Below are 15,867 nucleotides of genomic sequence, written 5' to 3'. Positions count from 1 at the left end.
TTCGTTCCCCCTTGAGCTAGTCCAAGAAGAAGGCAGGATCCCCTGGGCCTGGGATGCCTCTGTAGCTAAAGGTGCTGGTTACAGGCTCCTGCTCCCTTCTAAGCTGGCTGAGGAAGTTACGGGGGCCTTCTCCTCCCCTGCCACCAGGAGACTGCGTCCTCCTACCAGGGAAAAGAGCCAGTCTCCTTAAAAAAACCAACCGTTTATTGGATGTTCTTATGTTCTTAAAAAGGCTCCCTGGGGAGTACTTGGGGGGAAGTACACCATCCTCTGATCCCAGCCCTACCCAAGCCAAGGTCCAGAGAGCTAAGCTGCACCATGCACTGATCTGTACCTGTGTGTAGGAAGGGCAGCACCTTCAGCTAGCGGGGGAGCACCAGCTTGTGACCCCCCCCCCCCCCCTTAGGGCTGCCTGCAGCCACCAAAGAGCCAGGAGAGCAGGCATTCAGGCATTGATACAGTCCAAAGAGTTCCCGATGGCTCTGGCTCCAGCTGGCAGCACGTGCCAGCACCTGCCTTAAGCCAGGCGCTTGGGCCAAACAGGACGACAGTGGTGGTCCTGCGCTTCCCTGCCTGCAGGGCAAGGACAACTACAGCACCCAGGCCCCATGCCTCAGATGGCCAGGAGCGGTGCACGCTGCTCCATCACGCAGGGCGGGAGGTCCCAGCTCAGGCCTGTTCCGTGGGGCAGGTGAGGAGAGGGCAGCAAGACCCGGGTGAGCCAGTGTCTGTTGAGGAGAGAAATGAAACCTGCAGCAAAAAACTCCCGGTGCTTCACAGCTCTGCAGGAGCTGAGCAGGACCCTCAAGATAAGTGAGGGGAGTGAGCCCACATCCTTGAGCTACTAGGAAGGCCAAGCTTCTCTGCTGAAGCCCCCTTGGGAGCCTACTGCCCTGCAGCAGTGGGCAAAAGGGGTGCCAGCTAGGCCAGAGCTCTCCCCTGGGGAGGGCTAAGGAGCCAAGGGGCAGGTGAGGGCTGTGCCACTCCCAGGCCCAAGGGCCAGCCCAGGTCCTTCCCAGGGCCAGCTGAGGGTAGTGCATAGCAGGGGATAGTCACTGTCCTGCAGAGAACTGGGGAGTCCTGGCACCTACACATGCTACTGCCCTTCTTAGAGAAGGGCTTCCCCAGGGCTTTACCTTGGCACGTCCACGCCCAAGAACACCTTCCAGTTATTCCAGCTGCCGAAACTGTAGGGGTTCCTGAACACCTGCAGGCCAGAGAGATGCTCATCAAGTCTGGCCCTGCCCCAGCCAGCCTTCCTCCTCTGGACGCTGCGCTCACCTTGCCTTTCTTCTGCAGCCTCTGCCTCTCCTTTTTGTTGATGTGCCTCTCAATGCTGGTTTCCCCACGAGTGATGAGGGCAGCGTGCCACAACGTAAGGGCACCCAGGGCCAACGCAACTGAGCTGGGGACAGCAAGGGACAGCAAAGGACAGCAGGTCACACGCAGGCCTGCCCTGGTGAGGTAGATATGAGGGGGGGCGGCTGAGCTTGCCTCCCCATGTAAGGGACCAGCCTGCACCCACTGCAGCATAGGTACCCTGGCTCATCTAATCCTGTGTGACAGGGAGCTGAAGTCTCTCCTGCTCCACCGTGACCACAGAGCCAGCAGGACAGTGAGGTGTCTGCTAGACAAAGTCAGCCCAGCCCAAGGGAAGACAGAGCGGAACCAACGTCCCAGCGCAGTGCAGGGCTGCAGCAGGCTGCACATCTAGCTCTGCTTCCCACAGCGCCCGTGCTCCTAGCCCCTGTGCCCCGTTACCTGCACAGGACCCAGAGGTAGACTACGCTCTTGTGGAAAGCCCGCTGGCGGAAGGAGAAGGTGGGTGGTGGGGTCTGGTAGTACGTCTGCAAAAAAAAAGGGACGGGTGGATTACAAAAACGGCTTTGTAGCTCAAGGGCCAGATCAGTGGACTGCTGTGCCTGTGATTAATGCAGGGATCAGGCAGCCAAAAAGGGCTGAGACCAGCAGCAACATAACAGCTAAGGTGATGACGAGGCAGTCTGCGACAGCCATGAGACAGACGGACACCACCTGACAGCCAGCAGATGAGTGAGAAGCAGCAGGTTGGAGGTAAGGGGACAGGGAGCAGCCACGGGGCCGGCCAGGACACCGCACCACACAGCGGATGATGCTCAGCCTGAAATGTGTACACACCACTACTCCAGCTCCCCCCACGAGAAGACAAGGCCTGAGCAGCACATGCTGAACATGCTGCCTGGCCCCAAGGCCACTGCTGACAGCAGCCAAAGCTGCTGGAAACTTGTACTCAGGGAAGCAGCCCCCAAACTGCTGGAGGCAGTGCCTGTAGCAGAGCTGCCCAGCCCCAGATCTCTTGACCCATAACATGAGCATGGGGGCTGGTTTGTTCCTGCCAAGGGCTACACCTTGAGAGCAGGACCCAGAGCAGGGACCCAGCCTGCAGAGAGCTGCAGGGCAGCTCTGCTCCACGCTGCCTGGAGCAGCTGGGGAGCAGGGATGTCCCACCTGGTTGGCAGCCACCTGCAGTCTCTCCTTCTCAAGCAGTTTCATTCTCTAGGGGGATGGAAAACACAGGGCACCAGTTACATGTCTCAGAGGAGAAGGCCCTTCCCACTCACCCCCCTGCAGCAGGACCAGGGCAGCTGGGGGCCCCGCAGGAGGTGAGAGAGAGAAAACAAAGTCGCTAAGAGACCGGGGCTGGTCCAGCCTCATGCTGCAAGCTCAACCCGGGGAGCTCTCTGCACGCACTAGCGCTTCCTCTCCCACAGCAGGCCGTGGCGCAAGGGCCAGGGCGGGTCTGGGCCTGCCCCGCTCACCTCAATGGCTGCATAGGCGTCCCGGAACATGTCCCAGCCGCTAATGCTGCAGTAGATGCAGCCCATGGTCATGAACAGGCAGAAGGAGAAGAAGTAGCGATGGTTGAAGTGCCCCACGCAGTTGTTCAGCCAGGCTGCCTCTGGGGTTAAAGGTGTGTAACTGTGATAGGCCACAGATGTGAACCCACCCCGCAGGGACAAGGGTGGCCCCTTCTGGCCCATAAGCCCAGCCTGGCTCCTAGCACCCTTCCCGGGGCCAGGTGACTCAGGAGAGGAGCAGGGCAGGGAGAGGAGGAGGAAGCAGGGCTGGTGCCCCCCAGGGGAGCACATTGGGTTAGTATTGCAGAAGGATACGGCAGTGGTGGTCCATCTTCAGCACACACCTGGGAGGGAGGAGAGCAGCACAAGTGTCAGTGCCAATGCAAGCACCTGCTGTTGGGAAGGGGGCAGGCAGTTGGCCCTCCCAGCCCCACATGCTGGAGACAGGGCATGAAGCCAATGGAAGGGAAGGGGCCCAGCTCCTGCAGTACTGCGGCAGTGGCGGGGGAAGAGGCCTCCCAGAAGCTGCCCTGAGCAGCACGGGCACAGCAGGCTGCTGTGGGCACTACCTGGTGCAGGTGGCAGTGGGGCACGGTGAGGGACCCTACCTGTTGCAGATACTGCAGTGGTGGGTGCGAGCTGGCTTGGGAGCAATGCATTTCCTGCAGATGGAGACGCCGGTGAGATCGTCCTTGGCCTGCACACAGGACAGAAGAGGGTTGGTGCCCCCAAGCCCTGCCCTGTCCCCTACTTCCAGCACTTTGTTCCCATGCTCCTCACCTCCCTTATGACTCTGAGCGAGCCCTAAACAGCACTGGGGACAGCCCACTACCTGCCCCCCACCAACCTCTCCATCACTCCCCCGCCCCAGCACTGCCCAGCCTCAGCCGCCCCATCCTGGAAGAGGGCTCCTGCAGTGATGCCCCCAGGGTGGTCTGGCTGGTCCCAGCAGTCGTCTGCAGCACAAATTGGGGAGCAGCCCAGAGCTTCCCCTACAGCTGGTGCTGGTCCTGCTCCCGGGAGAGGCTGGGCTGCTGACTGGTGCCCAGGCCTGGCCTCACCTGTGGTGGGTGTCCAGGAGAGGTGGTGATGGCCATGTAGTAGTGGAAGACGATCATGAGGAGGTTCCAGTGTCCGTAGGCGAGGTGCCAGCATATCCAGGCAGGTGTGTAGGTCTGCAGGATGAGGGGCAGCAGGCAGATGTACACAATGGCCACTATGGAGCTTGTCAGCCCAATCACCAGTGCCACAAACACCTATGGGAAAGGGAACTGAGTCACGGGAGCACGCAGCACCTGCCCCATTCTACCAAGGCAGGATTCAGGCACGGGAAGACGAGTTGAACCACAAGCCAAAGCCCCCACTCCCTCCAGCTAAGCACAGCACACATCAAGCCCAGTGCAGGCAGCCGGTTCAGTCCCTGCAGGGGTAAGATTCAATTGCCCCAGGAGCACCCCTCCCCATTGGGGACACTCACCACACCGAACCAACGGGTGACGTGGTCCACCAGCCAGTAGACAGGCTCAAAGAGGGAATCGAGCACCACGTCGCTGTTGGTGAAGGAGTTGTAGAGCAAGGAACGGAGGCAGAGGCGCCCGTAGTGCCACAGCTGCTCCACTTGCCGCACCAGCTTAAACCGCCGCCGCCGGCCCAGCCGCAGGCATTTGAGGAGCAGGCGCATCACCGCCGCAAACATCCGCTGCCGGCTCCTCATCCCTGCCGTGCCGCACCTGCGAGGAGAGACGCTTAGCATGGGCAGGCCGCTGCACTGCCCAGGCACCCAGCCGTCCCACAGCAAGGGCTGGGGACTCCCTGGAGAGGCTCTGCCCTCCTGGAAGTGCTGGTGCCACTCTCAGAGCCCTGAGTGACACCCCAGCTCCCTGCACCCTCTCAGAGCCCTGAGTGACACCCCAGCTCCCTGCACCAACCCTGCTAGACACCTGCATGCACAGCAGAGCCAGGACCTCTCCTATGTCCCACACAAGGATGCAGAGTAGGAGTAGGAGGAGCTGAGCCCACACTCCTGGAGGCCGTGGGGCTGCAGCAGGGGACACAGGTCCCTCAGCCCTCCACGGCTGGGTGTAGACGCTCTCCAGTCCCATCTCGTCTTTCCCAGAGGAGAGGGGGCCAGGATAGTGAGACGGAGAGACTGACTCAGAGGAAACCAGAGAAGGCGCAAGTGTTCAGGATGCTGGGCCAGTTCCAGGGCAGGGGCTCACCAAGGATGCTCAGAGACAAGGGACAATCCCAGGCCCAGTCCCTCATGCCCAGTTCAGGACTGGGGGAGTCCTCAGAAGACAAGCACAGAGGACCCACACCAAGATTACCTTGCTACCCCCAGAGGGCAGGGCCTGGACGTTGCTTCGCTTTGCTCGAACCTCCAGACCAAGCCTCAGGAGCTGTTCCCCACCTCACAGCCCCACTCCAGGAGACCCACAGCTTCCCCTCTTCCCCTTGCCTGGTTTCACCTCAGATAACCCCACGTGACAGTGAAGGACAGGCTGGTCTGACCCTGGGAAGCTACAGGCAGACATGATGCTGTGCAGGAAAAGAGACCCTCACAGCCAAGAGCTCACCTGCCTGCTGAGCTCTTCATCCCACCCGAGAGCCGTGCTAGGAGCGAGGAGGAACCCGAGCTGGCCCAGCAACGAGGCAAACGATCTGCTGGGTCGGGGCCCCGAGGCCTCCGTGCAGGCATGGCCCATCAATATTAACCAGGAGTGAGGCCACCCCAGGGTCCTGCGAAGGCACTCTCCGAGCCTGGGCCAGGCACTCGCCCCAGCACAGTGCCAGGCAGCAGTGCCGCATGCTGCCACGGAGCCTGTCCCCCACACGACTCACGACAGCTCCGCAGCCACCCTGGCCCCAAAAACTGCCCTAATCTCTCTCAGCTGCTGTTTCCAGCTCCCCACTGGCACCAGGCGAGGCAGGCACAGAGCTGCCCCTCGGCAGGCAGGACTCGCCACACAAGGCAACGGAGCCAGGTCTAAAGCAGCATTCGCCTGGCTCCAGCCTGCTGCTCCCCCATCCTCCAAACACCTCCACTCCCTAATACTGGGAACACCCAGCCACATCCCCAGTGCGGCTAAAGCAGCGTGATGACGGGACCCACAGGACAGCAGAGCTGCTGGGCCCAGCGCTGCCCTGTGCCCAAACCACGGAGCCCAGGCCATCTCAGTTCCCAACCCGCGGGGGACCCACGCCAGTTGGAGGGAGCAGGAAGGTGCCACCCGCAGCAGAGCCTGTCCAGCGGGGACCAGCTCCCTGTGCCACGATACCTGCTGCCACCAACATGCTGCCACACCAGAAGGAACTGGCAGGGGACAGCCCCTGGGGAGCAGCAGAGAGGGTAAGGTCAGGAGCTGCAACATCCACACGGGCTGTCCAAAGGAGCCAGGGGCTCCCCTCTGCCCTGCCCTGCCCTGCCCTGCCCTGCCCAGACGAGTGTAGGGCTGACTCCAAGGCTTGGAGCAGCTGGACATCAGGGTGTCAGACCCACCAGACCCAGCAATCCGCCACAGGCCATAAGCATGACTCCTCCCCAGGTTCCTACTTCTCCTGCACTCTGGTAATGGGGGGGTGGGATGAGCAAGCCCCAGTGCCACCCCCTACCCTACGTTTTCTCTAGACTCTGCCAAGAGTTTTCCTCTGAAACATATTAGAAGTGGATTAGCACTTTCAGCTGCATAGCCTTTGGGTGGCATCTGTCCCCATCTTTTTAGTCTAAGTAAGGGTAAAACGCTGCAGCCGGGGCAGGTCTTGGGGCCGGCCCTCCTCTCCAAACCCACAGCATATATGCCTGCCAAGCCCGCTCCCCCCAAGACTGCCAGGCTCTGATTAAAGAGATTGCCTCGCCTTTGACAGATGGTGGCTGCCGAGCTGGAGGGGCACACGGAAGGCAGTCAGCCCGAGCTGCCTAGGGACAGGGCAGGAACCCTCTGCCCCGGGGCTCCCCCCTGCAGACAGCAACGACGAGGCTCCAGCAGAGCCGTGCATCACCACAGGCTCGCTCTGGCACCAGAGCTCCAGCCCTTGCCATGCCCATGGCCCTGAGGAGCCGAGCCACACAAGCACGGCCATCTCCCCGCCAGGGAAGGGGCAGCAGCAACCTCCAGCATGGCCAAGCCGGACACCACAGGCATCAAAACAGCAAGAAGCAGGAGAGAGCTTTAGGGAAGGCCCTACCCCAGGTATATGGCGAGGCCTGCAAGACCCTGCGGGGCTGCAGCTTAGCGGAGCCCAGCCCTGTGGCACCCTCTGCTGGCTTCCAGCTCCCCCATTCCAGTAGCACCCATGCCCCGCAGCCTCCAGCTCCGAGTCACCCTCCTTCAGCACCCAGCAACATAACACAAAGGCTGCCCATGCCAACCGCACAAAGCCCTCAGCCCCATAGCACCTAGGCTCCTCAGCCCCACAGCACCCAGCCCCTCCAGGCCCATGACATACCCCTATTCACTCCCCAGGCCCACAGCACCCCCTACCTACTGTACCCAGTCCCTCCAGGCCCATGGCATCCCCCCACTGACTCTCAGCCCCACAGCATCCAGCCCCCTCCAGGCCCATGGCATCCCCCCACTGACTCCCAGCCCCACAGCACCCAGCCCCCTCCAGGCCCATGGCCCTCACACCGACTCCCAGCCCCACAGCACCCAGCCCTTCCAGGCCCATAGCACCCCCCCATTCACTCCCAGCCTCACAGCACCCAGCCCCCTCCAGGCCCGTGGCACCCTCACACCGACTCCCAGCCCCACATCACCCAGCCCTTCCAGGCCCATAACCCCCCCCCCATTCACTCCCAGCCCCACAGCACCCAGCCCCCTCCAGGCAACAGCATCCCCCATTGACACCCAGGTCCCCTCCAGGCCCATGGCATCCCTCAGTGATGCCCTGCCCAGCCCAGCCCATAGGGCCCCGCTCCCCCGTGCCAGCAACCTGCGGCCCCGCCGCCCGCCGTCTCCATGCCCGGCGGCCCGCCGCCCTCTGCCCACGGGCAGCTCCCGCCGCCCCGCACACTGCGCCTGCGCGCTGGCCGCGCGGGGCCTGCCGGGAAGCGCCCCCTCGGCGGGCGCCGGACTACAACTCCCAGCGGGCAGCGCGCCAGCGCTCTGGGCAGGGCCGGCACGAGCCAATAGTAGCGCCGCTTACGGCAGGGTCTTGCTGCCGGGGGCCAATAGAGTGAGGGCTTTCTGCGGGTGCACTGCGAGTAGTTAGCATGGCGCCTCCGGCTCGGTACTGCGTCCCCGGTGAGTGCAAGGCTCCGGCCCGCCCGCTCCGCCGCGGGGCCTAGGCGGCTCGGGGAGGGCTGGCCGGGAAGGAGGTGGTGGGGAGCCCCCCGGGGCATGCGAGGAGGCAGGCCCGGGGGGCTCTGGGGATAGGGGAGAGGGCCGCCCTGCAGAAGGGGCCCTGGCGGCGGCGGCGGCGGCAGCACGGCCCGAGCCCCGGCGGCCTCTGCCGGCGCCGGCCTCAGGCTGCGCGCGCGTCCCGCAGGCGAGCGGCTGTGCAGCACCGGGGAAGCCAGCGCCGGCAGTGGGACTTACACGCGGCACGGCTTCATCTTCGCGTCGCTGGCTGGCTGCCTGGAGAAGAGGAGCGAGGAGAGTGGGGTGAGCATGGCTGTGGCACGCACTGCCCTTCCCCAGAGGAGGCTGTGCAGCCCCTTCCCAGCCCGCTGCCTGCCCTGGGCAGCTGGGCTCCGGCTGTCCAGCCAGTGTGTGCTCTGAGCATGGTCCAGCACGACCATGTGCGTGAGCCGTGCATCGTGCCCTGAGCTAACCCTCGCGTCTGCTCCCGTGCAGCTGCCTGTTGTGTCTGTGGTGAGAGATGCTGAGTCCCAGCTCCTGCCTGATGTGGGGGCCGTTGTGACATGCAAGGTAGGGCACTGGAGTGTGTGCAGGTCTGTGCTCTGAGGAGGAGGGCCCTTTGGGTGCAGGAGGGAGATGCCAGCCTTGCAGTGGCAGACCTGGCAAACCTTGTTGCCCCACGGCTTGTGGAGCCTGGTGCACTCTTCAGGTGTACAAGTGCCATTTTCCTGCTGGCTTGCTGTTGGGTATCCCTTCTCCTTTGCGGCTCCTTTGGGTACACAGAGCTGGGGGGGCCTGGGACACTACCTTCTCATGTACAGCCATGGGCAGCAGGACCCTTGCCTTATACCTGTCCTGGTGCATGGATGTCTGGGGAAGGCGTGCTGGGGTCAGACCACGCTTGGATTGGCACTGATTCCCAGCTCTTCCTCTTGGCAGGTTTGCAGCATTAACTCCCGCTTTGCCAAGGTGCACATCCTGTACATCGGCTCCACACCCCTGAAGTCCACGTTCCGGGGAACCATACGGTAGGGAAAGGGCTGGATTCCCAGCAAGGCCTAGTGCCCAAATGGCCCGTCCTCAACATGAGCAGAAGGGTTTTCTGCACTGCTTTGCCTGGGCTCTGGTCCCTGCCAGCCAGGCGAAGCCTTTGGCAGGAGCTCTGCCTCGAGTGCCGGCAAGATGCCCAGCAAGCCCTGGTGGGCATTGACAGAGGCTGGGGAAACTCCTGCAGCGGGGTGGGGAGTCCTGTTTGCTCACTCCGGTGCTCAGATCCCTCTGTCTCCTCTTCTAGGAGAGAAGATATTCGAGCCACAGAGAAAGACAAGGTCAGTGAGGCACTGCCAGTTTCTGGGCTACCACAGCAACCCTGGCATGTGCTCAGCCTCCTGTACTCCTTTCTGTTGGCAGGGTGGCACTTGTCCTGCCCCAGCTGTGGGGCAGCTGCCATGGCTGCCCTGCCATGCCCCCACTGACAGGCTCCCCCACACACTGTGTGTTTGTGTCTCCTCTCTCCCATGCAGGTAGAAGTTTACAAGAGTTTCCGCCCTGGTGACATAGTCCTGGCCAAAGTCGTATCCTTTGCCCTCGCACCGGGAGGGCCCGCATGGGGGAGAGGGTTTGCGCTCGAGTCCCCTCAGGGAGGCCTTTCCCTTAACCCGTTTCTAACCAGATCTCCCTGGGGGATGCACAGTCCAACTACCTGCTGAGCACGGCGGAGAACGAGCTGGGTGTGGTGGTGGCTCGCAGCGAAGCAGGTAGGAACAGGCAGCAGGGCCCAGGCTCGGCCAGTTCTGCCTCGCCCCATGTGAGGAGCAGCTGATGCAGCTCAGAGAGCAGAAGCACCCTCCTCCCCTGTGCTGCTGAACCTCATGGGCCCCAAGGGCCTTGGGAGGAGGGATTTGGACCGTTGGAAACAAGGAATACAAGTGAAGGTCTGTGGCTATTAGCAGAGATGGGTGGGTGGTCACGCAGTGGGAGCAGAAAGGGGTTTTGTTGCCTTAAAGCTGGGAGGCCAGAGCTATGCCCTCTGGGCACGAACCCACACAGCCCCCTTGGCTCCCTGGGGCAGTCAGAGGGGCCTAGCCCAGACACTGTGTGGAGGGAGGTAAGGCACCACAGCACAGGGATGGCGGTGCTGAGAAACCAGCCACTGACTTGCCACGCTTCCTAGGGGTGCAGATGGTGCCTATCAGCTGGTGCGAGATGCAGTGCCCACGGACGCACACCAAGGACTTCCGCAAGGTGGCCCGCGTGCAGCCCGAGTTCCTGCAGACCTAGCAGCCCTGCCAGCCCAATGGGGCATGGCTTGTCGCTGGCTGGCAGCAGCTGGCTTGCGCCCCTTGGAGCCTGCAGTGAGCCTTGCTAGCCACCACCCTCCAGGGGCTGCTGTGGCCCAAGGAACCACTGGATTTGAGCCTCCTGCATTCAGCTCTGCACCTGCCAGAGGTTGGAAGAGCCAGCCAGGCCCTCCCTCCCAGGATGGATTTTATATTTGTGCTGTGCATAATAAATATTTTCCAAGAGCTTTCTGCTCTGCTCAGTTACTGTCCAGAGGAATTGCTCCAGCTGCCCCTAGCCAGCTGGGCTGGCTCCTGTAGAGCAGCAGTGGAGTTGCTGGAGGGGATGACCTCCCACAGCAGTGCAGGCACAAGGGAGCTAAATGCCTGTTTCCAGGCCACTAGTGGTGCAGGGGAGTGCCTAGCAGCTTTGTTGCAATAAAGACTATCAGCAGGGTGCTCTGGCTGTTGTTCTCCGCTGCAGAGTTTGGCTCCTCTTGGGCCTCTCCACAGCAGTAGCAAGTGCAGAGAGTATCCTAGCTTCCCCCCTCCTGCACAGAACAAGGAGGTGATAACCAGAACTGGGCACAGCTGCTGCTGCACTTGACTCCTTGCTCACCCCCACTTCCTCAGGCCATGTGCACCCTGCACAGCTCTGGGGACAAGGGCCAGGGGAGCACCACACTCCTGAACCAGTAAAACATCAAGCACCTGCTGAGCAGCAGTGAGGGCAGAGCTGTGCTTTGCTCTCTAGATCCTAGGGGCACATTACTGCACCTGCAAGTCTACCAGCAGCTGCTGCTGCTGTAACCAAGGCAGGAGGCTAAGGGAAGGGCCAGGCAAGGCAGGGAGCCCCATGTGGCTCAGGAACATGCAGCAAGCTGCAACAGGAAAACACTTGACACCTCATTATTGCATATTACTCCTTTATTGAACTGGAACAAGACAGCTGCTATTGTTGGACAGTTACACTGACCCAGTGCAAACCCAGGCTCACTATGCCAGCAGAGGGTGGAGGCCACAGTGACAGCGCCAAGTACACACATGTGGGATGGGGCACAATGGCATCTGCTTCACCAACATGAGGCAGCAGGACTAGGATTGGCTCTGGCTGTGGGGAAGTACATGGCAGGTACAAACGTCCAGACAACATGCTTCCACCCTCCCCCCTCATCCAAAGGCAATAAGTTAAAGCATTGGCTGGTAGGGCTAGGTCCAAAGTCACAAGTACCACCATTGGGTGCTGTACCACCCACAGGAGCACAGTGGGTCATGCATCAAAATACAACCCTTTCAGCATATAAACATCCTGCTCCCTGTGCTGGCACACCTGTGATGAGAGAGGACACCCATCTTGGTCACTGGTTGTGCTGCACTCACACCACTGTTGCTGTTGTGCTCCTGGAATGACTATTTCAAGCAACAGAACTACAGTAATCAAGTGACAAGTGCTGCCAGGGAAGCGAAGCACAAAAGGAGCCAGGCAGGAGGAGGGAATGCTTGGAGCACCCCCTGCAGATAAAGGCCTGAGGGCTGAGATCTCATGATGCAGAGACGTGTGCAGTTATTGCCTGGCAGAGGTCAGGGCTCCCTTTTGCACCAGACTTCCTTGCACCAGCTCAAGACCATGGGCTCCCAGGCTCTCTGCAGAGGGGAGCCTGGTCCAGAGGGAACGGGCCTAGTCCTGGGGAGCTGCTCCCTGCTCCAGCTCTGCAGCTCCAAGTTCCTACAGCTGTGGGGTGTATGCACAAATGGGTGGGGGAGGGAGGGGGACTCATCTACTACTCGCTAGCCTGCACATCTGCCCTCACTTCTTGGCCTTGCCCTGAGCAGCGACAGCCTCCATGGCCTTGCGCACTGTCTCCTCATCCCCCAGGAACTGCATGGGCTTGATGGGTTTCAGGTTCTTGTCCAGTTCATAGACAATAGGGATCCCAGTGGGCAGGTTCAGCTCCATGATGGCCTCTTCCGACAAGCCTATGAACAGAGGCACAGTCACTCTCAGGGAACCAAGCACAGCCACAGGCCATGCAAGGGAGAGCTCCCTGCTCACACGGTCCTGGGGCAGGGCCGGAGCAGTGGGGAGCCACGCAGGGCTGACATACCTTCCAGGTGCTTGACAATCCCACGCAAGCTGTTGCCATGGGCAGCAATAAGGACTCGCTTTCCCTCTTTGATCTGTGGGACTATTTCTTCATTCCAGAAGGGCAGGGCCCGGGCAATGGTGTCCTTCAGGCTCTCACATGTTGGCAACTGGTCCTCTGTCAGGTCAGCATAGCGACGGTCCTGCCGGAAGAGCCACTGTCACACAGCAGCCCAAAATCCCTGGCCGCTGCTGTGCATCTATCAGTCAGGGGCTCAGAGGCAATACCAGCTGGCAAAGCAGCTGGAGGAAGTGATAGCAGGGCCCTTATTCACCAGCACTCTGCCCAAGGACCTATGTAAAAGCAAAGCTGGGCTTGCAGCTACACACCATCAGGGTCACCGTTGGTGTGACCAGAGAGCAAACAGGACAGGGGCACTGCAGGCTAGGAAACGTCTTTGAGGTAAACTTTGAGACTGCACTCAGCTAGGCCTAGGGAAGACAGCACTTCACACACTCTAGTCTCTATGCACAGCAAACATCCAAGCATTGGTCATGGGACTAATAATTAACACGAATCCCCTTGAATCAGTCTGTGCAACGCCCAAGGGTTCAATCTCCTCAGGGACAGCACAGGGTGAACTGAGCTCAACGCCATCCATCACCACGTTACAGTGACAGACACCACCACAGAGGTAGAGGTGCAGAGGAACAAAGGGCAGTACCAAGAATGCCCCACAAAGGAAGTCAGATCCAGCACCGGCAGCTCCCTTTCTGAGAAGAGGACCAGCCACAGGGCTCCGAGTACCCTCCAGGCTGCTTTTAGCTCAAAGGCTCCTAGGCCAAGGAAAGGAGGCAGCAGCCTGGGAAAACATGCCTTACCTTGCTGATGGTGCTGTAGAAGGGGTGATCTGGCTGCATGGGAGGTGGGGGGATGTCATATGAGCGCCTCCAGATCTTCACCTGGGCCTCTCCATGCTTAGCAGCTGTTTCAGCCTTGTTTAGGCCAGTGAGCCCTCCGTAGTGCCTCTCATTGAGGCGCCAGGTCCGGACCACAGGCAGCCACATCTGGTCAATGGCATCCAGAACGATCCAGAGGGTGCGGATCGCCCGTTTCTGCACAGAGGTGAAGCAGATGTCGAATTCATAGCCAGCATCTGAAAAAGATCAGAGCCACAGACATCAGAGCGCAGCACCACACGGCAAAGGCAGGAAAGAGCAGCATCTCTCACCCAGGCACCAGGCCAGCACTCCCACCCTTGCTGCTGTGAAAGCTGAACTGTTGTTTCAGTCATTCAGCTCACTACTCCATGCACAGCCAGTGCTCTTTGCATTCAACTGCAGTGAGCAAGCTCTGGAAAACTCCTAGCCCTTTTTCTCTGTGACCTGGAAGCATCCAAAGTCAGGAAAAAAAGCTAAAGTACATTTGATGGAAGAGCCCATGGCTCGTGCCATCAGGCCAGAAAGAGGATGTGCACCTCAAGCCAGTAAGTCTAGAGGATGAGGCTCCCCACTCGTGCCCGCCAGCGCAGCCCCGCATACCTGCGCCACGTGCACACCCCACCACACAGTCGAGCTGCGCCTGTCAGTGGCACAGCAGCAGCTTGCTGGAGTGGAAGGACATGGCGCTTACGTAACCAGAGGGCTGACGGTCCAAGCAGCCAGGGCCTTCCGCCCCAGCGCCTGGCAAACCCCAGCCTCGGCAGGGCCGAGGGTGCGCAGGGGATGCTGCAGGCACCGAGGGCGGGGGCAGGCACGGGCTAGCGCTCGCCACCTCCGCGGGGATTTACCAGCCTCCCCCGCAGCGTCAGCGCAGGAGCCGGCTCCGCCCAGCGCCGGTGTCGCCGAGCCAGGGGCCGGGGCCCGGAGCCGGCACCGAGGGCTCCCATCCTCCCGCTCCCTGCCCCCCCACCCCCAGCACCGCCCCCTCTACCGGGGCGCACCGGCCCCGCCGCAGCCCTGCCCGACCCCAGCTCTTAGGCGACCTCGCCGCTCGCACAGGCACCGACCGAGCACCAGCCCCCGGCCCGGCCGACCCCCGCCGAGTACCGGGACGAGTGGCGCGGCCTGGCGGCGGGGGCGGTGACTCATCGGTGCGCCACCCCGCCCGGCAGAGATTCACCGCACCGCGCCCCGCCGGCCGCCGCTACCGGCAGGGGCGGCTGCCGCCCCCCGGCGCCCTCACCTCGGAGGGCCTCGCCGCCGCGCTGCGCCTCTTGCTGGCCGGCGGGGCTGAGGTCGGCGTCGTACCAGCCGCTGAAGCGGTTCTCCAGGTTCCAGGCGCTCTCGCCGTGGCGGACAAGCACGAGGCGGTAGGCAGCCATGGCGGGGCAGCTAGGACCGTTAGGACCGTTGGGCTCGAGGCGCTCCGCTCACCGCACGCGCTCCTTCCGCTCCCGCCGCCGCGCGCGACTGAGGAGCCCCCGCCCCGCCGCGGCCCGCGCATGCGCGCTCGCGCGCCGCTGTGGCGGCCCCTCCCGTCGCCGGCTGAGGGCGCGCCTGCGCGCCGCGGCGGCCGCCAAAGGCGCACGTAGCGCATGGCGAGCCCGCGAAGGGCGGTGCGACCTTCGGCGGTCGTGACGTCGCCGCCGCCGCCGCCGTAATGTCGGGCACGCGGCGCACCCGGCAGCCGTAGTGCGCAGAGTAGCGGCGCCTCTACTCTGGTGCTGCCTCCCGGCCTGACTCACCCTCACGAGGTGGCTGCTCAGGGTGGCTGGAGCAGCTCTGTGCAGGCTGCTGCCCCGGGCTGCCTGCAGGTTCAGGCAGATGCTGCTGCCGGGGGGGTGGCTGGCTGCACTCCAGGCCCAGCCACAGGCTCTGCACACACGGGGCTCCGCTTGGGAGCCAGGGGCTTGCAATGTCCTTGCGGATGCTGCACTGAGACTGTCTCATCTGGTTGTACTTGTACAGCTCCTTGTGGAAAATCTCATGCTGCATGTGGTGCTTGCTCAGCTCCTGGCAGCCAGGGCAGGGATGGAGAGGGCAGGAGCAGAGCAATGGGGAGAGCAAAAAAGCAGTAAAACCCCCTTGTGGCAGGGCTCTCCTACTCTAACTCTAGGAATAGAGTAGGGTCTAATGGGTGAGAGACAGGGAGTGAAGTGGGTCTGGACTCCCGGTTCCCATCCCACATCCAGGAGGAGGCTGGAGCCCAGGGGGACAGGGACCCCAGATGACCGGGGCACTGTGCCTTTGCTGGGTGGGCAGGCAGCCATGCTGCTGGGCTGGGCAAGAACCACTGCACCAGCTGCTCCTCTGGGTGCACGTTGAGGGAGTACGGGGCCACTAGCCTTTGGGGTCCAGAAAGCCTCAGTGCCCAAAGCCAGATGAGGAGGCCTTTGTTAAAGGTGGCAGAACAAGAGGCTGTGCCC

General features: G+C 62.0%; 3 protein-coding genes across 14 annotated transcripts; 1 reads left to right on the top strand and 2 right to left on the bottom strand.

Annotated features, from left to right (window-relative positions):
* Positions 1–463: 463 nt before the first annotated feature.
* Positions 464–7,858, bottom strand: ZDHHC16 (zinc finger DHHC-type palmitoyltransferase 16). 12 transcript variants are annotated; one of them, XM_068949901.1, is made up of 11 exons: positions 7,770–7,853; positions 4,315–4,567; positions 3,899–4,093; positions 3,446–3,534; positions 3,153–3,181; positions 2,799–2,932; positions 2,488–2,535; positions 1,762–1,847; positions 1,282–1,405; positions 1,137–1,207; positions 464–728 (listed from the first exon to the last, which is right to left on the bottom strand). In XM_068949901.1, exons 2-11 carry the CDS (start codon positions 4,549–4,551, stop codon positions 614–616), a joined length of 1,128 nt encoding a protein of 375 aa, XP_068806002.1. In that variant the 5' UTR covers positions 4,552–4,567; positions 7,770–7,853; the 3' UTR covers positions 464–613. The 12 variants fall into 12 exon arrangements, with proteins under 12 accessions (XP_068806002.1, XP_068806005.1, XP_068805999.1 ...); XM_068949904.1 differs by having other exon boundaries at positions 3,899–4,012; positions 7,770–7,844; XM_068949898.1 differs by lacking the exon at positions 7,770–7,853 and adding an exon at positions 5,414–6,654.
* A 135-nt stretch (positions 7,859–7,993) lies between these two features.
* EXOSC1 (exosome component 1) lies at positions 7,994–10,662 on the top strand. Its single transcript, XM_068949893.1, has 8 exons — positions 7,994–8,080; positions 8,325–8,440; positions 8,633–8,707; positions 9,077–9,165; positions 9,432–9,465; positions 9,661–9,711; positions 9,810–9,894; positions 10,311–10,662. The coding sequence occupies exons 1-8, from the start codon at positions 8,050–8,052 to the stop codon at positions 10,415–10,417; spliced, it is 588 nt and encodes a 195-aa protein (XP_068805994.1). The 5' UTR covers positions 7,994–8,049; the 3' UTR covers positions 10,418–10,662.
* A 663-nt stretch (positions 10,663–11,325) lies between these two features.
* PGAM1 (phosphoglycerate mutase 1) lies at positions 11,326–14,996 on the bottom strand. The gene is made up of 4 exons (XM_068949892.1): positions 14,685–14,996; positions 13,382–13,656; positions 12,522–12,702; positions 11,326–12,393 (listed from the first exon to the last, which is right to left on the bottom strand). The coding sequence occupies exons 1-4, from the start codon at positions 14,821–14,823 to the stop codon at positions 12,224–12,226; spliced, it is 765 nt and encodes a 254-aa protein (XP_068805993.1). The 5' UTR covers positions 14,824–14,996; the 3' UTR covers positions 11,326–12,223.
* Between the last annotated feature and the right edge of the window lie 871 nt (positions 14,997–15,867).

The sequence above is a fragment of the Struthio camelus genome, chromosome 7 (assembly GCF_040807025.1).
Source record: "Struthio camelus isolate bStrCam1 chromosome 7, bStrCam1.hap1, whole genome shotgun sequence".
Lineage (NCBI taxonomy): Eukaryota > Metazoa > Chordata > Aves > Struthioniformes > Struthionidae > Struthio > Struthio camelus.
This window is presented reverse-complemented; position numbering and strand designations above follow the sequence as displayed.